Source organism: Dermacentor albipictus, chromosome 1 (genome assembly GCF_038994185.2).
Source record: "Dermacentor albipictus isolate Rhodes 1998 colony chromosome 1, USDA_Dalb.pri_finalv2, whole genome shotgun sequence".
In the NCBI taxonomy this organism is placed as follows: Eukaryota; Metazoa; Arthropoda; class Arachnida; order Ixodida; family Ixodidae; genus Dermacentor; species Dermacentor albipictus.
In genome coordinates this window covers 391,820,169-391,845,580 of record NC_091821.1, presented here as the reverse complement: position 1 = coordinate 391,845,580, position 25,412 = coordinate 391,820,169, and the positions used below count along the sequence as shown (strand labels likewise).

The 25,412-nt window shown below is 46.4% G+C and overlaps 1 protein-coding gene across 16 annotated transcripts in view; it reads left to right on the top strand.

Moving 5' to 3' along the window:
- The window catches only part of dlg1 (discs large 1), a 764,145-nt gene that overhangs the window by 594,544 nt on the left and 144,189 nt on the right, over positions 1-25,412 (top strand). For all 16 annotated transcript variants that reach the window (XM_065447249.1, XM_065447255.1, XM_065447241.1 and 13 more), the window contains 3 exons: positions 382-618; positions 2,944-3,121; positions 21,408-21,486. In XM_065447249.1, coding sequence (XP_065303321.1) covers positions 382-618; positions 2,944-3,121; positions 21,408-21,486 — 494 coding nt within the window. The remainder of the gene's footprint in view (positions 1-381; positions 619-2,943; positions 3,122-21,407; positions 21,487-25,412) is intronic.

The following is a 25,412-nucleotide window of genomic DNA, read 5'->3' as shown; positions in this document are numbered from 1 at the left end:
TGCAATTCCTATTTATGTCACAAGCAACAACCAAGCTGATGTTAGAATATAGACAATTGTTAGAATCGTTGTGACAATGCAGCATTGCTCTAGTATTTGCAGGATATGCAGCGTTCCTCAGAATTTACAAGCTATACTGTAAATGCAAAAGTAACAGTTTTCACAGTCTTGTCTTTGAGCACGCAATTTTACAGTAGCCACTGAAATCGCATATTGATGTACAAATGTGTGGCACACTAACTGCTGTTGATTCTTGTTTTGTACCAGCAACATCACCATTTTCTCTTTTCTTGGAAGTGTGTAGGTCTGCCTAACGTTTTTCGTATCTTTACAAGTAACACTTGTCGTCACATGTTGCTGACATGACCATCCCTTGCACAGCTGGTGAAGCGCCAGCGGTATCCGGGACCCCAGGGGGCCAGCCAGCAGCAGCACACACCACCGCAGGTGGTCGAGATCGAACTGATCAAGGGCAACAAGGGCCTGGGCTTCAGCATTGCCGGTGGCATCGGCAACCAGCATGTGCCGGGTGACAATGGCATATACGTCACCAAGGTCATGGAGGGTGGTGCCGCACACCTCGATCGGCGGCTTGAAGTTGGCGACAAACTGGTTGCTGTAAGCTTTGTTCGCCTCCTCTTCTGGGAAACTAGAAAATTAACGATGCTGCACTCTCTCCTGAGTGTTGACTAGTATGGTCAGACACAACTAAGCCGGGGGTTTCCATACGGACATGCATTCAACAGGTCAATAAATCAAGCAACCCTTTTCCTTAAATAACATATAGTTGCAGAATGTTGCATACCTAAAAGCAACTCTAAGATAGATTATCAGGTTGAGCTAGATTGGTTTATTACACTAATAGGCTAGTGGTGAGGTCACACTCAGTTAGAGTACTGGCTTGGAAAGCCAGAGAAAGGCAGATAGAAAGTGGAAGGCAACGTTACTTTCAAATTCTTGAAGCAGTTTCTTCTGACATCATGTTATGGCAAGGTTTACCAATTGTTGATTACTAAAGAAACAAATAACGTTGCATTTTGAAATAAAGGAGAATAAGGAAGAGAGAATTATGATGTGAATGAAAGACCTAACTTTGCAAAATGATCATAGAGTCTGTGATGCTGCACAGTGGTATGACCGACATTACGATTTGATTGTAAAATTGAAACGGGGATGTTTTGAATGCACTTGGTGGTGTTTCCCTGGTGCTGACAGTGTGCAGCCGCTAGTGGGTTTACCTGATAAGTCTGGTCAGTCCAACCTGTTCCTTTATTTACTTCGCAGATGAACTCTCACTAAACGAGACAGAGGTGGTTCCTTGCTTGCTGCTGGCAAGCCATCTCTGTGCAGGTCTTTCTAGCCGGCCTTGGTAAATGATGTGCACTACTCCACACAGTTATTATTAGAATATGCTTGCCAAGTTAAAATGGCCGCACTTCAGGTCGTAAGTAAGATCGGGCATTCGCCCCACAAATCCACTTCTACACAATCAATGTACACAAATCACCTCGAACAGGGGCACACATGTATTTACAGTACTCCACCTGCAGTATGCGTAAGTGAAGGTGCCAAGGCTGAGTTAAGATACATATTTGCTAAAGAAAACACTGCGAAGGAATTGCGTGCCTGTAAGAGGTGCCATCAGACGACAGAACTTCACTGCTTTTGAGGGTAAAAACAGCACATAAAATGATGACGATAGAAGAAGGGAGAACACACTGAAAATCGCTTCATGGTGTGTGTTCTCCTTCCTTCTGTTGTTGCCTTTTGATATGGTGTTTCTACCCTCAAAATCCACGTTGAAAAACAAGCGCAGCATCCAGCGCTGCATGCTTCTGCAGTTCACTGCTTTCTTTCTCCTTGCTTTCACTTTTATCCACAGCACACTGTTACTGATGCCAGGAGAAGCCATCTGCCACGCAATCATGTGTTCCCTATCGTAAAGCTCACAGCAGTACTTGAAATGTCAACAAAAGTCTTAAAATGTTACTCAACGTGTCAAGAGTGTAATATAATCTGAAACAAATGAGTATCATTGTTTAACATGTCATACTACCTGCTTTGCATTGAGCTCACAGATCTTATGTGTTCCAGTAAGGCAGATTGTCCTTTGAGACCACCCAAACAAGTCTCACAAATGTGGAAATACTAAACCTTTTTTTTCCTTTTAAATTGTGCACATGCTAAAAACTAGCAAACAAGTTCAAGCGCAAGGAACTGTGGTGAAGAAACATGGCCTCATTCATTTCTAATGGTTGAAAGTGGCCATCCTGATTTTGGATCACCAGTGTTAGTTGTGTTGCTTTTTCGTCACATTTACCTTTTTGTCTATCATTAATCCTTCACTCTCTTTCTCCCTCTAAGAATCCAAGCACTTCTCAAAGGTTTATTTATGGGGTTCCGCCAGATGGACTTGCATTTTCAATTTATGTTATTACTTGCAACATGGGGTGGGTTTTATATATGTATTAGTTATGCATAACTTGTTCACTGATTTTACTGATTGAACTGGCTACTGGTGCAGATCATGAAACACTGCATGAAACTGGTGATACTGCATGGTAGGGAAGTGCTAGCTATATAGCGAGCTTGGCTGTTTCATATCCATTCCTATTCACAGCATAAAGAGAATGTATGTGGAGAGAAAAAATGGCATGAGTGCTGCTTCATCAGCTGTTTTGTGGTGTAACCATATGGCGGCCTTGTTATGTAGCTGTCAATATTACCTTTATGGGTACCCTTCGTTTGTCATTCAAGGTGTTTTCTTTACCTCAATAAATATATAAAATGTATGTAGCATAGTTATCCTGTAGTCATTCCTTACCCTCAACTCTCCAGGCCTTCTTTTGTTTACGCTTGTTGCCATGCATAACATTTTTGCAAGATTTGCTGTTCCATGTTGTAATTTGTTCCTCCTTCTTTCTCACCATACAACCGGTGCAGGTGGGTGACGTCAACCTGGAAAACGTCACCCACGAGGAAGCGGTGGCGACGCTGAAGAACACAGGTGACCACGTCATCCTGACTGTGGTCAAGAGCCAGCCCTTCTCGTTCATCAACCACTCCCTGCCCCCTCCTCCCCCACCTCCAGTGCAAGAGACGCGCCTTGGAACACCCCCCCGTAAGTTGGCTAGGTCACCAACATCAATTTTTGGCCAATAGGCTACTGGAACCTCGTGCACAGCCGATGACACCTCTTAGGAAGGAAGAATTGAAATTTAGGGCAGTTGGTACAAATTCATTGTGGCGCTTCCGGTAGCATGCAAGAACACAAAAGGAGGCGGACAACATCACTACACACAACTAAAACACTTTATTAAAACCCACGCGTATAAATAGTCTTTAAATAAATCCACCCAGGTCATGCATGTACAGAAAACCAGACAAAGAATGACAGAAATGTGGACAGCGATGCAATTTATGTACCTTGCCGAAGGCCTATCTTCTTAGTAATAGTGCAACTGAGGAACAGCTGACGGAGTCTTCTGCGTCCTTGAATATGTGATATGCTTCAATAATTTGCATAGCCATCTTACCCTAGGTAACCATTCATCTTCCTTATATGTCCATAGAACATGATAGTTTAAACATTGCACATATCCTATAGATATCTAGATTTGTCGAAACATCATTACCAATATATACCATGGGTAATCTAAGACCCATCCAGATTACGTTGCTGTAACATTGTAAGGATATCGCAGCTGGACATATGTGAGGCCTAATAGATGCTCACTTTAGGAATGCAGAGTTCTAAGTATAGAACACCTAGTGTATATTTTCCAGCTCACGCTAGTGAGCTATACCTGTAAGTCACACAGTAGACGTACTATCAAAGACATATTCAGTATAATGTTCGCAGCAGATGCTGTGTGGCAGAACGTTCACAAAGCAAGGTCAGATACATCGTGTGCACACACTAGTGCACACGCCCGTGACGAGGAAGCGCAGTATACTCATTTTCCTGGGCATCCCGCCTAGCACATTGAGCATATTAAGTTAACGACAGTTTCAAAAGTAAATTGTATCAGAGAAGTAGATGTGTACATATGGATTGCAGACATGATAGTTTCAAACTATAATTTGAACAAATGGGGAAACATAATTCTGTCATCGGGAAACTGGAAAAAGAAATGGCCTATGGGAGGACAACTGTTCAGGTGTGGTCCAAAAGAAGTATTTGCCATGTTGCTACAACATACATTAGATATCATGTGATCAGCAGCGCCATAGCCATGGACTACCACGTTTCGGAACAAAAACTGTCTGACAATTTTCGATGGGCCTTCACTGTCTAACCCACTACGCCTATGGTTCCGCCATTTACTTCTTAAAATTTTAAGTACCACATTCAATGCAAATGGCATTTTATACGCAATAAAACTCCGGCAAATAAATGTTTTTAAATATCTAGTTGCATAAAAATTTAACTACAAAGCATTAATTACACCTCTTGACCAATGTAGCATCTCAAATAAATCTTCAAGAAAATTTAAGATGTAGCCAACCAATATCACATAGTGCATACATCTCTGGTATGCCAGTATGTAATGTCTATAAAGCGGCTGATTCTTAAGTAGAATGAACATCAATAAGGCATTGCCTACTTCATACATTTAGAAAATACCTAAATGTTAGTAGGACATCCTTTATATGTTATGACGGGACTTAGACGAATGGATCATACCTGGATGTTAATAGGATATTGGTGGTTCACTGGGCTGTGCTGGAACAAGATACATGTGCTGTACAGACGTAAGGAAAAGCCAAGTGGCTTCTGTTTTTTTTCTGACATCCTTTTAACATATTTATGCACCTACCTGTCTGCCCTACAACAGCAGCTACATGGAAGAGGAATTGATTAAGCGCATGATTAGCACTGTACATATCTGTTTTGATGCTTCATCTCGGATGACAATGATCACATCCAAGTACAATACTGCACTGTGGTATTGTCAGAATTCCCACAAGTTCTTTGAACAGGGCCAGGATAGGGTATGATGAAACAGTCACCCCTCTCCATGCCTTTGAACCTTCCAGGTCAAATAGGAGAAGGCTCCATTGGGGGAAAAGAATTCAGCTGCATTAGCTAGTGCAGTGATGGCATCTGTACCCTTTGCAATTAGTAGCCATAGTGTGAATCCTAATATGCTATTCCAAAGAATTGAAAGGTAATTACAATAAACAGAAAATTTTTCACAAATGAGGTAACATTCAGTTCCTTCTGCCACTGCCGACTCTGCTGTCAGTGTCTACGGTGTACTTCTTTATGTTGCCACTAGTCCTCCAAGCATCTCTTGTCCTCAATTCTTTGTCTTTCTTTTTTTCTTCCTGTGGAGACTTCGTTTTGTGTGACCAGACACTTGAAGAAATAGTTCCCTAGACTATGTGTCACTCTCAAGCCGTAACTTGCCCTTCGGGTTGTAGTTATGCAATTTTTCACATTTTTAAATTTGAGGCAAATGTCCAGCTTGGCTGTTAAATAATGATCTCTGCATTATCTTCAGTTGTTGACCTCTCCATAATCTTTTGATAATAAGCATTGCTTACTGGCATAGGCATGTTCATGCACATCTGTAGCTGTGTCTCAGTATCCTCCTTTGAAGAGATGAAAATGTCTAAAGCGGTTTTGCAATCATAGAATTCACCACCCGAAGAGGTTCTCCAACCGTCAGTGCTAAACCAGCAGCAGCATTGTTATAGTACTTTCAATATCACCTTACTTATTAAGCAAACTTTTAGAATCCATTCACATCTTTCCTCTTCTCTTTCTTCTCTCCCTGTCTTTATCTCATGTAGCAATGCATATAGAAAACATAGGGCATGGCAGCAAGCTTGTTTGTTTGAAGTAGCATCTCCTGTTGTCTCGTTTTTGCTGGTAATTTGAAATTCTATCCAAGAAGGAAGTTGTACTTGAAACAAAAGGTTTCCTTAGCTCAAGAATTTCTTTACATCAAGTTTTCTATGTTGCAGCAGTAAAACTTACTGTACAGGTTTCTAGAACAGTGCTTATAGAGAATATCTTGTCACTAAACATTTATGAACAGGCTCCCACAATGGAATTAGCAAAAAGAGGGTCAATAATACTGGCAAGTGCATTAGATATTCTCTTGAATATCTACCAAGAGTTCCTCACGAACTGTACCTACTGCCTGCAGTCTCATGTTGTCATGCATACCATCACACCACACCAAGATTAGGCTGTCATTTTGTTTGTTTGTTTACAGAGAATAGTGAGTTTCAAGCCTAAGATCGCCAAATTTGCTATAACAACACAGTGCAACAACACCGAGACAGCGCATGTTTCTGTCTTCATCGCCAGTTGTTGCCATGACACTGCATTCCTTTTGTTATCTGGTTGTGCTAGTTGGCATTCTCCTGTGTTAACTGGCAAATTACACTTTATTTTGGGATTTCGAAGTATATGCACAAGCATAAGTGGCTGTTCACTGAGCACAGTTTCTATGCCAGCATGACTGGCAGCAGAGTGGTGCATTCTATTGCCTGCTGAACACAGTGTTTTTTGTCACTCGCCATTTCTGTTTGCACATAAAAATACAATGAGTGCAAATTCTGGCTGTGGACATTATTCGCGACTAAGATAAACATCAGGGGACACTGTGAAGTCTGGATATGCTGCTGTGCTGCCTGGTGGATGCATCAAGGTCTCCGCATCCCCACTATCGCTGTCTTTTATAAATTTTTTTTTCGATGTGATGTTGGTTTGTACTGTTTTGTGGAAGGAGGGCTGGTAGCTGACACTGAGCACATCATTTTAGTCAGTATCTGAGAGGAACAGTGCGTAAAGAGGCTGTTGGGTTCAAGCTGCGTGTGCAAACCTCTAACATGACTGCAGACTTGCACTAGGTTCTCAAGAAAATCACCTATGTATTCCTAGACTCATGGGCCATGGAATCGAACTACTCATGGACTGCTGGATTGTTGGACAAGTGCAAGCATATTTCTGTTGTTTTGATTCACTGTTAAGGCATGGATATAGCCCAGCAATTCCAGCATGCAAGACAGTGGCCAGCAAAGTTAAATACGTCACGTCGGCAACACCAGGATCACTGAAAATTTGCTACCTGTATAGTTCAGCTCACTGAACATGGCCCAAAGCAGCGCGAGATAAGCTGTTGCCGCTGTGCATGTGAATAAGTGCGCAGTATATGAGTGCTTTTTCATTTGGCGAAGGCGCAATCTCTTCACGCTCTCTTCAGTTTAAAGAGCAAGCAAATGTAAAAGTGATCTTTGCACTTCGTCGCGCAAACTAGCTCGGCAGTTCAACGAGGCTGTGGTGAAGCTTTTCTGCTACTTTTGTGTTCTGAAAACTCCTTTTGCCTATTTTACCTTCAAGATATGTGCAAGGTGTCTGCTGCTTTGCTTAGCCGTGGTTTTTGCGGTAGGTTGCTCACTGTTTCGCTCGTAGAGAACAGAAACAAGAAAAGAGAAACTGAAGGATCTGCTTACAATAAAAACACACATTTGCACACCAAGTGCAGGTGTGGCTAGTGGTGCATGGCCTGATTGCAACTGATTACTCCCCTCCCTCTTTTTACCACTTCTCCTGGCTACTGGAAGGGCAAAATCTGTTTCTGTGTAAACTTATGCTAACTCGCTTCTTGCGTGAATCCGAACTAATTTTGTATGTTCCGCTATAGTTGAAGTATCCCGCATTTTAATGGGGCTTAACTGTGTTCGCCTCTGAAATGTCTATTTTCTTGAGACATTGATATGAGGCACCATTGCTTTGATGTTTACATATATTCAAATGAGTGCGTACTTACTTGCACTAATAAATCAGGTAGCTTTTCCAGGCCGCAAGGAGGGCATACTGCTGTGCCACTGAAGAGTTATTGATGCAAAAGCGTCAAATGGCCCATTGAGTGAAAAAGCCTATGTCTGTAGCAGCAAAACGGCACCTAAACTCCCATTGGCTGTGACACTACGGCATGAGCACACCTCGATGGCGTGCTACCTCGGTAGCACGCCATGTGTTGTGTGAAAGGAGAGAGCATCACCACGACGGCATGTCACACTCGCTCTCACTCTTCGAAGCCTGTGCTATCCGTGCATTAATTGCACCTCAGTAAGGCCAAATCAAAGCATGCCAAGTGTCTCAACACACTCGCTTGCCCGCGAGGAGTTCATAACTGGAAGGACCGCTCAGCGGCATTCAATTGGGCATTAATGCTTTCACATTAACAACTCATAAAAAATGCTTAGGTATCCTAGGATGTTTTTTTTTTTTTTTTCATGCCAGCGTGTATTTGCCCTCCTTGAACAGAGCAATTTACCGAGTTTACTCAGGAGCACTAGAAATTGTGCTGCTCCAATTTTCACTGATGTACCTACCATACACGGTGGCGGGGGCCCCACGTTGTGCGTCATATGTATCCTGTATAACAACCTCATTAAAAAAAATTGAGTGCCATGGAGATATTCATGTCACAAAGTGCATTACCATTCCTTGCATTGCAGATTATGCATTGCAAGACACACACACTGCACATTATCACAATGGCCAACAATCTCAATGCAAACTCTCTGAGGTTTGCCACAGCACTTTACTGCAAATGTCGTGCAAGCAACAGATTCACATTCTCTTTACACCATAAGAATAAACCGATCCTCGCCTGAAAAAAGTAACTGTATCAAACAAAATGCCAAGAACACACAGCCAGTGCCATTGTTGTCACAGCTTTGCAAAGCTGAGATTTGCAATCCATGTCGCTTTGCAGTGCAAATATTTTCGTGCAGGGGGAAATTTGTAAAAGGAGACAGGCATGTCTTTCTATCTGGCTGATGAACACTCTGAAATACAGCAAGACTGCTTGGACATGTGCAGTTCCTTAGGTGGCAACTCCATCGTTCTATAATCGCACCTGATTGCAATACTACTGCTACAGAGGCTATGGACTGAGCATCTTCTCTGATCTTCCTACAAAGTTTCCTACGCTCGTCGCTAGGTGTTGCATGAATTGCTGGAGTCGAGTATACAAGGATTGGTTGAAAAGTTTTGCACCTATAGAGTAAAGGAATCGTTGCAGAATGGTAAGCTTTTTTTTTTCCTCAACAAGAGCAAGCCTCTTTCATGCTTCCGACCAACTTTCGTATGTCTGGGAGCTAGGTGACACCTCCATAGAGAAAGCCTGCTTGTGGCAAATGGCAACTTGCATATTGCTCAACTTTGTTGCCCCTTCACTGGCCTTACACTTGAAGCTCTACTGTAGCAAGTACAGTAAAATGAGCCTTTGCACCTATACTGCCACAAAAATATGTTTGTTATATGACTGATATTTGTTGTAAGCATACGCACTGATATCAGCCAAAAGAAATATTGAGCTTAAACTTATTACTCACAGGAATGGTGGACACAAAATGGAGTAGACAGGATGGGCACTGTACATGGTTCATTGGTGTCCAGCCCCCGTTCTGCCCTGCATATCCTGGTGTTTGTGTCCGTGTTCGTTGGCACTAATCAGTGGCATCGCTAGGTCGTCTGGCAGCCGGGGCCTATGGGTCTTGTGCCCCCTCCCCCTCGCCGTAGTCAGGAAGGCAAGGATATAGAAAATTTTCGGGGAGTGAGAGGGGGATGATGTTTCAGCACCAGCGCAGCCACCTTGGACCTCCCTCCCTTCGCTTTCATTCCCAGATATGGCTAATGTAGCAGGTATACAGGCTGTTTTACTTTCTGTACCAAATAACACAGGGTGCTGCACTGATAACTTGCGATAAGCGTATTTGCACATCTGCTCTCATACTTTAAGGCTTGGCAGCCAATACAGAATACGATTTAATTAGCGATTTTAGAGGCAATATTGCATTTGTGAAATTAAAGCCCGGCAGTGTTATGTTGCCCAGCAACAACTTCACAAAAATCGTCGTAGTTACTACAGCATGCAGTATTTTGGCTGCACCCAGCCCTGAACCCAAATGGAAATTAAATAGCTTGTCAGTGACACTTATCTCCCCACCCTATCAGAAAACGCCACCTGCTTCTTCGCTGCGCGAATGCCAATGCTATGACAATTACAAATTCTCTTCATTCTGATCAGTAAACTTTCTTTATTTGCTGCTATTGGCAAACATGATCATCCGAGCTGCGGTACTGCCACAAGATTGAAAATGGCATAGAGCACTCTCCACGTTGATTTCTGGCATCACCATGCAAAAAATAAGATGGCCGCGATGATGCCCGTGCCAACGAAAGCTTGCACTACTCTTGTTCTGCACTCGCAATGAAGAGGGTAGCGATATTGACGTCACTGGTGCACTATTTCCTATTTCTTTCGGTACTGCCATACTGGGCCGCCCGCAGTGCCACAGTACTGTAGGCTGTTGCCCCCAAGACGATTTTGTTTAAAGAAAAAGATTTTGTTGAGTTAATAACATGACATTGGGTCCTCAATTCCTGAATTGCAATGTTTCCTTTATAATTGCTAATTAAGCAGTTATTTAGAATATCCTTATTAATTATTTGCCATATTTTGCACGATATTGAGTTCCTAGTGGTCGTAAAGACAGATAACCTGATCAGTATTGGGAGATATCCTCACAAAATTCACCTTTTTGTAAAATTCCGTGCAGTTGAAACAGGACACTATATTTGTGACATGAAGTCACGCAACAACAACAACAACAACAAGAAGAGGAGGAGGAAAAGAAGGAAGGAAAGGTAGAAAGGTCAACCTGACGAACGTCCGGTTTGATACCCTACACAGGGGAAGGGGTTTAAGGGAAGAAAAAAAGGAGAGGGAGGAAAGAAGGTACTATCCGTGTGAATACAGTACATGCAGAGTTCCATAACCTTACACCTGTAATCAGTCACTGAGGCCAGTCGATTTCATGAAACATAGCAGTGCCCACGTCGCTTTGTAAGCCTGCGACACGTGGGGCCATGGTCCAAGAATCTTAGTCTCTGAAAATGGTCTGCTATCTAATCGGTTCAACACCCTCCAAAAAACGTTGCATTCGATCTTATAGAGATTACAAAAATGTAACACGTGCTTGACCGTCTCTTCACATTTACACAAGTCCCATATCGGTGTGTCGGTCATTCCAATAAGGAATGAGTAGGCTTTCGTAAGAGCCACCCCTAACCAGAGGTGGCACAGTAAAGTTGCATCACAGCTAGAGAAATTCGATGGACTCGGCAGCTTCACTGTAGGATCCAGCCGTTGGAGACGGCGGTTGGAAAAAATTGGGGTGTTGCACAAAGTTTCCGTCTTGGTTTGAGCAAGTAAATGACCCCTTGCAGTGTCTGTCCTTTATAAGGGTATAAGAAGTGTCAGGGCTTCTTTATGTACTGTCCGGGTGGCACCATCAGCAAGGTCATTTCCAACGATGCCACAGTGCCCCGGAAGCCATTGAAAGATGATGTCATTGTCTCTGTTTATGAGGGCTTGATGGAGAACTTCTCCGGTCTCAAACACCAGTTGTTCGTGGCTCTTGCGTCGTAAAGCTGACTGCAGACTCTGAAGGGCTGCCTTGGAGTCACGAAAAACAACCCACTTTAGAGGTTTGGCTTGTGCGATGTAATTAACAGTGGCACGTAGAGCAGCAAGTTCTGTTGCTGTAGATGTCATTATATGGGACACTTTGAATGTGATTGTGACTTGTAAGGCCAGGATGATAACAGCGCCTGTGGAGCTAGTGGCTCAGACAGATCCATCAGCGTAAATGTGCGTTCTTCGTTCATATGCCTCATTCAGTTATGACAGTGTGAATTGACCTAGAGCCACATTTGATTGACGGGTCTTCTTCATAATTCCCAGAATCGGGAGGCATATTTGTGGCTGTCATAGGCACCAGAGTGTAACAGTGGTCTTGCTGCCGGTGTAAAGCACGACGGAAGCTAGCCTCGATGTGTTGCAGCAAGTTTGGAAAATGTGGCTTGAGGTCATTATGCTGACAAAGTAGCAATGTAGTGACTGGGCACACGACACAGATGTCAAATGTGTGCTGTAAGGTTGTCAATCGTTGTATATGTTGGAACCAAGTAGTCTCTAGTAATCGTGATTGTTGCGTGAGCCAAGGCAGATTGTGGTAGTCCAAGAAATGTCTGTAGAGACTAGCCTTGGAAACTTTTGAGGTACGAATGCTTGTTTTACATGTGTTCACCAAAACCAGCAAGATGTATTGTAAAAAGCCCAGAAACAATGTTTTGTACACCTGCACCATGGACCATGCTGATGTGCCCCAGGTTTTACTACACAGGAACCTCATTATATGTGCAATTTACTCTAGTCTCCACTTCAGGTAGACGCAGTGGGGGCTCCACGAAAGGTCCCTAATCACACAGAAGTGATGAGACTTCTGTTATTTGATACCCTGGCCATCGATAGAAACATGGTACAGTGCCATGGGTTTGCGTGTAAACGAGATTAACGCGCATCTTTAGGTGGACACACTAAGGCCTTGTTTGCAGAGATGCGAACAAGTTCGGGTGACTGCCCACTGAAATTTTGTGTGCACTTGAAGATGAGCCATCACAGAAGACCAAAGACCAATATCATCAGCGTACATTGATAGGTGAATTGTCTTGGGTAATAATTCAGCAAGGCCAACCATAGTTAGGTTAAAAAGAGAAGGGCTCAATACCCCACCCTCTGTGGGACGCCACTGTGACAACGACAACAAAATGACAAAGAGACGGTATGCTATGACTAGAAGACAGTGTTTTTATTCAACGCCGCGAAACTGATATAAAACTGATAAATGGAACACTGTATACATACTGACGACACAAACCATGGTGGAACATGAGCGCACCACACGAGCGCACCGCACATGAAATGTTCCGCTAAGGCTAGTAGTGTAGCGACCACTTGGCTAATTGAATTTTTTAGCCCTCATATTCATGCAATTATTACACAGGATGTTAATAGAACTGCAGCCAACAATTCTGCGGTAGTAAACATCAAGTACATGAGCTCATGCTTGCTGGTTACCGGAGCATTCTTTACCATTTACACCCAATTAAGCCAGCCGAAGGTCACACCCCACCTGGCACCTGGCACCCAGCCCCCACCCCCCCTCCTCTTTTACTACGCCACTTGTACTAATAGTACTAATATGTCACGTGAGTCAGGCAGCCAATTAGGCCTTTATGTGTTAACTATTTACATGCTGCAGCTGCAGTGTAAAACTGTAGTTAACACAGAAACCTCTGGTCTCAAAAGAAAAAAAAAAAGAAGGGCATTTCATGGGCGCATTGCACATTGAAAATTTATCAGTCGCTGGACTACTCATCCTTACCTTTGAGGCATCATTCTCACTGTTGCTGCCATTGTGATCCCACAGCAAGTTGTCATCCAGTCAAATCTCGAACTTTGCAAATGGCAGCACCACGACATCGCATGGAACAGCTGCCCAAAGGCACCCAACTGCACACAGCCACCAGGGAGGCTCTTTTCACCTGCCTAGTTGGTATAAGTTCACGGCCTTCCACCGCCTGACACTCATACTCAAAGCGGAGCAAGTTCTCAGAAGGCTTGCTCACGCCGTTGGCAAAAGTTGCAGCTGCCTCGTCAAACCATCAGGAATCGTGAGCATGTCTGTGTGCTCTTTCCGCAGCTCCGCTATCACCTTGGCTCTGAGGTGGCTTGGAAAGGAGTTCAGCATGAGGCCAGGAATGTGATCTTTGAGTGACGTTTCCAGCCTCAGAAGCCGCACCAGGCAGCACCATTCGACCACCACGCCATCCGTCATGTATCCCTTCTCATTGATTTTCACAACTATGCCTTTGAAGAATGCTTTCAATGGCATTGTCTTTTGCTTGAAGACAAAGTATGGGCTAAGTTTTGTGCTATCTGCCAAGCTTACAGCATGAAAGTAAACCAAAGCTTTTCATATCCAGCTGGGAAGAACTTCACCTCATAAGCTCCCATCATGTTCACTATAGTGTTGTTCGTCATGTTGAAATACTCGAGAGTTTTATGAATGCCAATCTGGCCGAGCAAGTATATTGCTGCGAGTTGGGGAGCTTGAGAAACTGCCCATGGAGGACGACGGCTTTCTTCTCGTTTATCTCACATGCACACCGGTGGGGAAATGCAGAGAGAAACCTGCCCTCTTCATAAACTTCAATGCCAAAGCCCTACTGGCTCTGAAGTTTGTCCCAGGTATCCCTGCCTCTGAAGTAAAGATCCGGGCTCTTTACACGACCATGTCGTATGTTACTGGCAGGGACCAATTGGCTGTTCCTCTGACATATGCTGCAAGCTTGGCCTCCAGCTCCGTAATGCATCCTGACTTAAGCTCATGGAATCCTCTTGTCTTGCCGTCACAGCTGAAAATTTTGTCTCGCTGCAGCCACCGCTTTGGCACCACGGGTTCCAAAATGTGGAATTTGCATCTGGTCGTGCGGTTGTTAGTTTCTTCGACATAAAGAATGGCAGCCCTCTTGAACGTTGCCACCAACACGTGCTGTATACTTATCGGACCTGAGGCTCTCATGATGATTCACAAGGCAGGATGGTATAATGTAGCCAACAGTCAAGCCAAACTCTTCAAACAAAAAGCCAAAAAGAAATGCGGTGTTGGCTATAGGTGGCGAGTTTTGGCGGCGCATGGCAATGAAACCTGCGTCAAGGGTGGGATATAAACATGCACCTTCAGTTCAGCGTGCTAACACGAAGGAGAACCCAAAGCACGCATTATTGATAAACTCTGGTAGTAATCGTCGTCACAGAAGTGGTTCAAGCACAGCGCTTGAAGTTCTTTCACTTCACAGCAGCCTCCCACTTAGCTGAAAGTTTCTTGTCTAGCGGGAACTAATGGAACATCAGAACATCGTCGTGGCTGCTGGTGTTCGTGTTCCAGGGGGGGAATCAGCTTTCCGAACTGCACACACACACACACGCACGCACGCGCACACACACACACACACACACACACAGTGAAACCTCGTTAAACCGTATTTGGCCGGAGCTTGGAAAAAGTACGTACTAAACGGTAGTACTGCTTAAACGAAACAGCATGAGATCGCCCACTTACTTGTCAAAAACAGAACTCGGAGAGAGTGCGATGAAAGGGGAAAAAATATGCAGTATTTATTTACTTCACGCGACAAATGTGTTGTTTTTGTTTGATGCCGTGATGGCCTAGCAGCGACAACAGCGGCTTCAAACTTGCTGAAGCTGTGACCCAGCTTTTCAGCCAGCGCCCTCTTCTCAGCAAACATGCGTTGCATAATCTCTGTGCACAGGCGTGGTAGCGTTGCAGAAGTCGCGGGGCAATTTTCATTGCGGGGTGCTGTTCTCGTAGGGCCTATTGCATTCATGACGCTAACGTAACGCGCAGTTTCTGCCACTGCTGGGCCTCAATCCCTCCTGCTGTTGCTTAGTGTCGTCCTTATCACTGTCGCTAGGCGACACTTTGGCAATAACAGAGGCAACGATGGCGAAAAGTCTGATCTCGTAGCCGACATCTCTTCACGGTCACAGTAGGGCTGCCGAGCAACTTCTTCACATTCCAAATGCCACACACCGTAGTCAACAGTAGACCCATGTCGCATGCCAGCGCCGACTTTTCGCATCACGTTCGATAGCACGAACGAAGTCTAATTTTTCTTCTACGCTAAGCACTCAGCTTATTTTTTTATCCGAGTTTCGGCATGACGTGAGCTCTCGCTTGCACGACGCCACAACGCTTTCTGGCTCGGCGGCGAAATGATGTTGATGTGGCTTAACATGCAAACACACAAAGCGCTTGGAGGCCGTTGTGCTGATCTCTGAGGCTTATTGTTCTGCCGGGTCGCCCGATGGAGACGATGCACCGCCATGTTTGCGCAGCGAAAAGTGGAAACACTACGTCTTAACCGATACGTACGGAATAAGCTGGTACGGTTTATGCGGATACAAAACACATTGTGTTCAATGGCTGCTGAGTCGGGGATTTAACTTTACTACTTTTAAAACGAAAATACTGTTTAAAGGGAAGCTTCCAGAAAAAATGAGTGAAGAGCAGTATGTCATGGTTTTCAACCCTCTGAATTCGAATATCGCATCGAAATTGAGCTAAAGGAGCCCAAACAGATTTTATTTCGACGAAAAGTGCAGCAGCAGACTCAGGGCAGCTTGCATGCCTCGTTTCCGCCTGTGATTGGTCGGGTGCCTCGTGACGTCAACAATGGTGTTCCTCCGGAATGGCTGCTGCCGCTACAGACAATGCACGGTGCAATGTAGTTTGGTGCTATTTTGCTGAGACGGTCACGGAAAATTTCGAGAGCTTGCGTTCCTCTGAGGAGTTCAGCGTTAAGTCCAAACCCCACGAGAGCGATTTTGCATGCTACGCCGACAGCTTCGAGCGACAAAACAGGCCGTCGCTTAAAAATATCGCTCGGTGTTGTCGCTCGATCGCTCATTTCTAGAAATCTAGAACTCGTCGCCCGGAAGTGCTATGAGTGACTAGCCAACAGTGCGAAGCCAGAACTGGAGGTACATAACTGAAATACTACTGTTTGTCGCACGGAACAAGCAGACTATTGAATTTTACACGTGCAAGAATAAGAACCTAGTGCAAGACCTTCAGAAATATTTTATGCTCCTTTTTACAGTAAAATACATGAACTTAAAGTGATAAAGCATGCGTCACGCTAGTTTCGGCGCGTATATTGCTGCCCTCATACCGGGAAGTCGTCGCTCAAAGCCGTCGCTCGCGTGGAGTTCAGCTTGTAGGCGACGAGTGAACGTGACAGCCATCGCCTCGCTTGTCGCATGCAAGATCACTTGTATGGGGTTTATACTTTAGTCCCTACATGTACGAGCTGATTGTGAAGAGCCGGTCCTCCAAGAAGCAAAAAGTGCTAGTGCAAGCAGTGCTTTCCACGCGAACGAAGGCGAGGTGTTAGCATCTCCTTGTGTTGGAAATGTTCTTTGGCGAGTATGTTTTTTGCTAAGCTGCATTCAGCGATCCACTGAGTACGTTTTCGCGCAAACAACTGTAGTGTTATGTTCCTGCATGCCTCCTCGTAGAATGTAAGCGGTGATGCGATCTTCGGCATTTGTGCGCTGCCCTAAAGCTGTCGGCAGTCTACACAGACGGTTTAAACGCTGTAAAAGTTTACCGGCTGTTGTAGCACGTGTAGTATAGAACCTTGATCAGCGCGAATCCGCACGCTACTCGTAACCGGCGATTTCCGTCAGCTATGCGAGATGGTCGGTTTCTCTATGTGCGCGAGAGAAGGGGGAGCGCAACGTCCTGGCGTGAGCTGGCTTTCCAACACATGCAAACTTTACGCTTGCACTACGTTATGGTAGCTGCATGCAGGCTGTTTCACAACACAAGTGCAAATAGAAAATTCACGTCGCTTGGCGATGAAACCTGCATCAAGGGTGGGGCATAAACATGCGCCTTCAGTTCAGCGTGCTAACATGAAGGAGAACCCAAAGCACGCATTATTGATAAACTCTGGTAGTAATCGTTGTCACGGAAGTGGTTAGAGCACAATACTGTTGTTCTTGAGCGCTTGAAGTTCTTTCACTTCACAGCAGCCTCCCACTTAGCTGAAAGCTTCTTCTCTTGCGGGAACTAATGGAACATCCGAACATCATCATGGCCGCTGGTGTTCGTGCAACCACATGCTGCATAGAACGCTGGCATGATCGACCTACAAGTTCAATTGATGCTGCGCCCGTCAGCTACCACTCTACATACACACAAACAAAGAAATGTAGGGTCGAGCGAAGCAGATTAGGACGGCACGCACGCAGAAATAAGCACGGTCAGGCACGGCCGCAGAGACTGCGAAGGAACGGAACACCAGTGCTGACGTCACTGTGCCGCGGTTTCCGGTCTCCGCTCGCATCGTCAGCTTCAGCAGCAGCACGTGGTGCTCTACGGGGATGGAGCTACAGCGCAGTTTTAAGCGACGATGACGTCGCTCCTAAGCGAAAAATCCCCCCCAAAATTTTACCTGCGTGGTTTATAAGTTTATCGTATCCATATATGCGGATTACTATAGAAACCTGTATAAAGCTAAGCAATTACAGACATGCGGGATTGTCCCACTACACAGTTCACCGTAGCATGAAGGGTGGGGCAAGGTAATGATGGAACTGACAAAGATCTCACCCAGGCACTGATAAAGCTGAATGACAAGTTGTGAATGACTGGCTTGCTGTTGTGTCTAGCTGGCTGAGGAGAAGCAGGTGCCGCACTGGAAACCTCCAGGAGGAAGCAGTAGGCGTTTGGGACAACCAGGCCAGGCAGCTATACACAAGCTCAACCACAGTCTGGCTGCTGACGTTGCCTATACAGGCGCAAATGCTCACAGGCCTCATGGCAGAAGGCGACAGGTGAAGTTCAGAAGCACAAGAAGGCATAGGCCGATTCAAGGCCATTCAGGAGCATCCGCCACACGCCAGTTCTACACGTGAATAGATGCGCTCGTTTCCGATACCAAAGCTTAGTTCCCAAAATTTCAATGGGCCAAACAACAATCCATAGACTCATTGCAAATGTGGTAGGCTGAAAGATGCCCTATCTCATCTTGTTCACCATCACAAGCAGTGTACATCCCTGTATCCACAGAAGTCTCCATCTTAACCCACAGAAGTCTCCATCTTAGCGTGCGTCACACACTTCATGTCACATTCACTTGGTTTTTTCTATTTTGCGAACAGACTACAAGTAGATGGTGTAGTTCGGTAATATTGACAGCACAACAGCTGAAAACAAACAGGCCTTTTTGGCTTTTCTAGCATGACTTCACCCCCGGTTCGCCGTAACACAGCCTCCTTTTTATGTCACTCACCAAGCAGTGCTTCTTTGCAAATATAGTTGCGAGACGTTAGCTCTTGATCTTTCCTTGGGACTGAACGAGCCCACACTTGCAAATGCACCGAGTCACTAAGAACCTTGAAGGCAGTTGCCTTTTCCTTGCAGAATGTGTAGCCACTGCTGCAGTTCCCCATTTCCACCTCATCCTCAAGTGGCACAGATGGAAAGCGCTTGCCATTGTAGCAATTTCAAAAGCGCGCCCCTATGTCTGATAAACTGGCACCATCATTGCAATCTGGAAGCCGGTGAGAATGAGAGACAGAAAGCCTGCAAAAAAAGCACGAAAAAAAAAAACACGGCAGTTTACTTGTCGGAGGACATCGCACCCTCACTAATCCGAGCTTTGCCTCTCAATGTCACCTGTGTATGCACACACACCTCATGCGACGAGTGGATTCATGGGGCCGGAAGATGTCGTCTGCTCGAATAAAATTTCGGTAGCTCATTTCAGACGTAGACAATGTTTTTCGCAGTGCATGAATGGGTTTAAAAACAGTACAGAGGAGAAAGAGCACTGCACAAAACATTGCCTTGTATGATTACCAACCCACCCAAGCTTCCACCCTTGTCAGGCATAAAGTTTCATACAATAATTACAGAGATAACTCTGGTGCTGTTGTCTATGGTAGCTGCAAGCGGGGCAGTTCAGCCCGCATGGGAATGGGTAGTACATGGATTTGCCTAGACGTCATCCTTCTGACTTCAAACGGCATTGTCACATTGTGAACATGGTTTTCGACAAAGCACTGTGTGATAAATATCTAAATAAACCTTTTTAAAATTGTGTTGAAACCATTACGCCACAGACACATGCATCAACAAGTTGCATAGAACGCCCCTTTGAATTTGTCATGCGCAAGCCAGCACGTTGAGACACTTGGCACGATTCGATTTGGCCACCTCGGCAAGCTGAAATACTGCAATTAGTAGCGATTGTGCATGTTTGCAAAGTCTTTTGCATTTAGAAAAGTGTAGCTTGCTCTGAAATTTAGGACAGTGAAGGTAAATAAAGCGAAATAAACAAAGGCACAAGAACGTTTGAATCCACAAGTACGAAGGTGAGACAAATCCATGCACTACCCATCATTCCCATGGTAGCTGAACAATTCCAGCACCAGAGTTCTTTCTAGTAAATATTGCAAGAAATTCTATGGTTTCAGGCCCAGCATGGCATGCAATTTAACGAGTACTATGCAATTACTGCTGCTAAAGCATAGTATACTGCGACTGCCACGGGGTGCAATGCCTACAATACAAGTGTGCCTACGCTGCAGACGACTACACCTGGCCTTGCTGCCAGTGCCCATCTACCTTGGCCGGCGCTGCTTTGCCTTTAAAGGGGCCCTGAACCACTTTTTATCAAAGTGGAGAAAGGCATTTGACGTGAAAATAGGTTATTTCAGAAATACTTTGCCACAAAAAGTGCTTCAGCAGAAGTGGAGTTATTGGCAATCAAACGCGGCCTCCGCTATGCTCCCACTCCTTCTTCAGTGTCTTGCACTGCAAAGGCTACAGCAGAGTGGGACGTGCCCACAACGCTCTGCCTTCTAAATGTTACCGTGGCACGCAGTTAAAATTTCATTTTTCATGTTAACATTGACGCCACGACTTCCAATTTTGGTGCCTACGACATGCTAAGTGTAAGCCAAACGCGCCTGTCCTCACCGAGCTGCAGTGCTCTTAGCCAATGGAGTTGTGGCAGCACCCTGCAGCAGCCACAGTATCTACACTACGTAGCAGACCGCGGCTACCACTAGCAGCCACATATGGAATTCCGCTTTATTACGAAATAATGTGTCCAGAAGAGAATGAGGAGCGGCCTTCTGTTACAAAGAGAGCGTTTGAGAGAAAGTTGAACTTAGCGCTACACTTGCGAGCTAGCAAGATCACTAAAATGTGAGCCAGCATAGCACCGTGCAGAGTCATTTGACATATAAAGCTGCAACAATGATGCATTCCTATTATTGAGGCCCAGAAGCAGTATTACGGTAAGGGTAGAATTTTAAAGGGTGATTGAGTCATCGCATTTTCCAACAAAATGAAGTGGCTACTTAACATGAGCTCGACTTTGTATAGCAGAGCTTCATTGCGCTTCTCTGCGAGGCACACCCGGCTTATATATGGACTGGTTTGTTCCAAACTCTGGTAACATTGTGTACATGCCTGCTCTCATAGAGGCCTGCGCCTTTCTTGCAGCTGTCACCACTGAAGTAGCGATCTGGCACCTGAACAAAAGGCGAATTGCAGCCACAAAATTCAGCCACTCTTGCTTCAAGGTGTTGTCATCTGCTACTGCATCCCGAGCGAACTTTGTATACCTCCCACTAGGTTACTATCAGGGGCACCTGCATAAACGGGGCACTACACATCTACACTATTATTCAATAGGATGCATGCCATCATTTCGGTGCCAACAGCTTGAGGCCCAGAGAAGTGAAGATGGTGTTCCCGGTTGCCGTTAACATAGAAAAATTTTGTCCTATTTAGAGTCGAGCATCAATTTGGGCTGTATATTGAATTTATTGAAGGTGCTATTATTCCCTTGGCAGCCTAGAGTCAGGATCACTTGTAATGTTTTTCATTTGAATTTCTTGACAAATTGATTTTCTCATTTGTTGCAGTGAACCTGTCCCTAGGGGAATACCATAGTGATACGAACTTGAGCACCTCCAAAGCACCCAGTGATGAAGACATCCCAAGGTAAGTGCATGCCACAGTCCTTCGCAGTTAGTTCACTTGCAGGAATTGTGCAAACCAGCAGCAGCAAAGGCAGAAGTTCTGGCCTTCCACAGAAAACTGGTTGTGTGCAATGGAGAAAGGGAACTTGCACATTTTTTACAGGGCTAGATTTTTTGAAGTTCACACAATAAGCAGACACTTACACATACAGTTGAATCCCGCTATAACGAAATTCACGGTGCACGAAAAAAAATTCGTTCTCGCGGAACTTCGTTATCGCAAAAATTTGACGTGAAACGCAGAAAGAATTGCCCAAGCAGCAGCAAAGGCGTTTAATGCCAAAAATCTGTAAGCTTGGTTTGCTTACGCTTCACGGCGAGCAACGCCGTCACGCGATTTTCGCACTCGGTCAGCAAACCCATTGCAACATCGTCGTCTCGGACAGCAACGAAATTCCTGATGACATCAAAAGCGTCCATCACCTGTACGGCTGTACGGCGGCTGTACTCTTTGTGGCGACGTGCGACCACGTAGACCGTCAAAGTATCAGGCTCTCGCAGGAGAGGAAGAACCGACACTCCGTCGCTTAGCGTAGCATTCTTTTTAATGATCTTCGGAACGCTAGCCCGCGCCGGAACGCGCCAGCCGCTCGAGCCTCGTGTAGACGCGAGCGTCTGCGTCAACTCTCGTGCGACGCCGATGCTGCTGCCGCTACAGAGGGCTCCCCCCCTAGAGAGGAGGAAAGTTCGACGAACGATGGAAAGTCCACGTGACGCGGCGTGTCTTGGCGTTGGTCTTCGGTGTCACGTTCGCTGGCGGCGGCGAAGGATGCAGCAGAGTCGCGTCGCATACTGGTGGGGCTGAGGGCGCGGGTGCTTCGATGTAGGCGGGTTTGAGACGTTCCAGGGCAATTGTGTCTGATCGGCCGTTGACATTGACAACAAACGTCGTCGAACGACGCTCTAGAACACAATATGGCCCGGAGTAGTGTGGTTGCAAAGGCTTCCGTACGGCACAGTTACGCACGAAAACGTGGGTAGCAGAGCTGAGTGCGGGAGAAACGTACGGGAACCTTGCTGCTTGTGAACGTGTAGGCACGGGGCGCATCTGGCTGAAGAAGGCTTGCAGGTCGGCGACGTATTCGGCAGGTGATGGCATAGGCGTTTTGGGGGTGGCGACAAAGAAATCGCACGGAAGGCGTAGGTGAGTGCCGTAAACTAGCTCAGCACAGGAGCAACCTAGGTCGCTCTTGAGTGCGGCTCTGATGCCAAGTAAGACGAGAGGCAAATGCAGGACCCACTTCTCCGGCGATTCATGTGCCATAAGGGAGGCCTTGAGATGCCGGTGAAAACGTTCAACTAGTCCGTTGGACTGCGGGTGGTAAGCAGTTGTGCGAAAACGTGTCGTTCCGAGTAGTTTGAGTAGCTCGTTGAAGAGCGCTGAGTCAAACTGTCGACCGCGATCTGTGATTATTGTGGATGGGCAGCCGAACCTTGCTATCCACGTAGACACGAACGCTGCTGCAACAGTGGGCGCTGAGATATCAGATATAGGTGTAGCTTCTGGCCACCGCGTGTAACGGTCGATGCATGTCAGTATGTAGCAGTATCCTTTCGAAGGTGGAAGAGGGCCGACGAGGTCCAGGTGTACGGTGTCAAAACGAGCATCCGGTGGAAGAAAAGACTTGGCAGGCGGAATGGGGTGACGCTGGATCTTCGAGCGTTGACACGACAAACAGGAGCGAACCCAATCGCGAACTTGCGCGTTTAGCCGAGGCCAAACGAAACGACTGGAAAGAAGCTTCTGTGTCGCGCGTATGCCAGGGTGCGACAGGTTGTGCACGGTTTCGAATAGACGTCTGCGAAGGGATGCCGGAATGTATGGTCTGGGTGTGTCGTTAGAAGTGTCGCAGACGATGGACGTACCATCTGGGGTCACAACGACGTCTTCCAATTGCAGGGACGTTGGGGAATTCCGGAGTGTACGAAGTTCAGTGTCGTCACGCTGTTGATTGGCGAGTAAGTCGGCCTCGATGATGAAAGGTTCCGATGTCAACGTGGAAACGACATTGACACGACTCAGAACGTCAGCTGGAATGTTGTCGGCGCCCTTGATGTGGCGGAACGTTGTTGTAAACTCGGAGATGTAGGAAAGGTGTCGAATCTCGCGGGGCGAGTAACAGGACGCCGAACGATTCGTTGCGTGCACAAGGGGCTTGTGGTCAGTCAAGACAGTGAATGCACGGCCTTCGAGGAAATGGCGAAAATGCTTGATAGCCAGGTAAACAGCGAGTAATTCACGGCCGAAAACGCTGTAGTGGGACTGCGCAGGCTTCAGTTTCTTGGAGAAAAAAGCGAGTGGATGCCACTCATTGTCGATGAATTGCTGCAGAACGGCACCAACGGCGGTATTTGAAGCGTCGGTCATGATGGCAGTGGGTGCGTCTGGCTTTGGGTGTCTAAGCAGCGTGGCGTCGGCGAGGGCAGACTTGACTTTTGCGAAAGCGTCTGCGGCCTCTTCAGTCCACTGAAGCACTTGTTTGCGCTTGTTTACCAGGAGAGCGTCTAGCGGAGCCATAAGTCGTGCGCACTCGGGAATGAATCGGCGGTAGAAATTGACAAATCCGAGAAATTGGCGAAGCTTGGTGAGTGTGGTCGGTCGGGGAAAGTTTTCGATGACGCGAATCTTGGACGGCAGAGGTCGAATGCCGTTAGCGTCGACGATATGACCGAGGAACTCGAGTTCGGTTTGACCGAATTCACTCTTGGCGGCGTTGATGACAATTCCTTTACTGGCAAGGCGTGAAAACAACAACCGCAAGTGGTGAAGATGTTCTTCGGCCGAAGAGCTTGCCACGAGGAGGTCGTCAATGTATGCAAAAACGAAAGGCAAACCTCGGGTGACGGAATCGATGAAGCGCTGAAAAGATTGGCCCGCGTTCCGTAAACCGAAAGGCATGCGGAGAAATTCGAAAAGACCGAAGGGCGTGGTGATGGCGGTCTTGGGAATGTCTTCTTCAGCGACCGGTAGTTGATGGTAGGCGCGAACGAGATCGATCTTAGAAAAGATCGTCGCACCGTGCAACGCTACCGTGAAGTCCTGAATGTTCGGTAGAGGGTAGCGATCAGGAACTGTGACGTTGTTTAGTGCCCGGTAATCGCCGCAGGGGCGCCAGTCGCCCGTCTTCTTAGGCACCATGTGAAGTGGTGATGCCCAGTTACTGGAAGAAGGGCGGATGATGCCAAGTTGCAGCATGTGTTCGAACTCCGCGCGAGCGATCTTGAGTTTCTCCGGGGACAAACGCCGGGGTCGGAAGTAGACCGGTGGGCCGGAGGTGACGATGTGATGGCACACGTCATGTTGCACCGGTTGCGTCCAGTCCGGTAGGCGCGTCAAAGTGGGAAACTCGCGTAGGAGTGCGGCGAAAGGTTCGTCCAACATGGCAGAAATAGGCGCTATGGGCGAAGTGCCTGATGATGGGACGCCGGAAACGGATAGCTGGGTTACGGAGTCGATGAGACGGCGTCGTTGGATGTCGACAAGGAGTCCGTAGTTATGCAAGAAGTCTGCTCCAATGACTGCATGACGGACGTCTGCAACCAGGAAAATCCAGCGGAACGCTCGTCGAAGGCCAAGGTTTAGCATGACGGAGCGTGACGAGAAAACTGGAATCCTGGTGCCGTTGACGGCTTGCAAAAACGACACAGGAGTCGCTTTTCGGTCGGAGCGCTGGGCGGGTAGAATGCTGACGTCAGCACCTGTGTCGACCAAGAATCGTTGTCCCGTAACTCTGTCCGTCACGTAGAAAAGGCGACTTGTGTGCTGGGCCGGACCACTCGTCGCCGTTAGAGGTCGGCCGGCCTGTTTCCCTGCCAAGCGCAGGGACGCCGACAGTGACGAGCGTCGTTTCCAAAACGGCGGTGGTAGTAGCAAACGCCAGGCGCTGT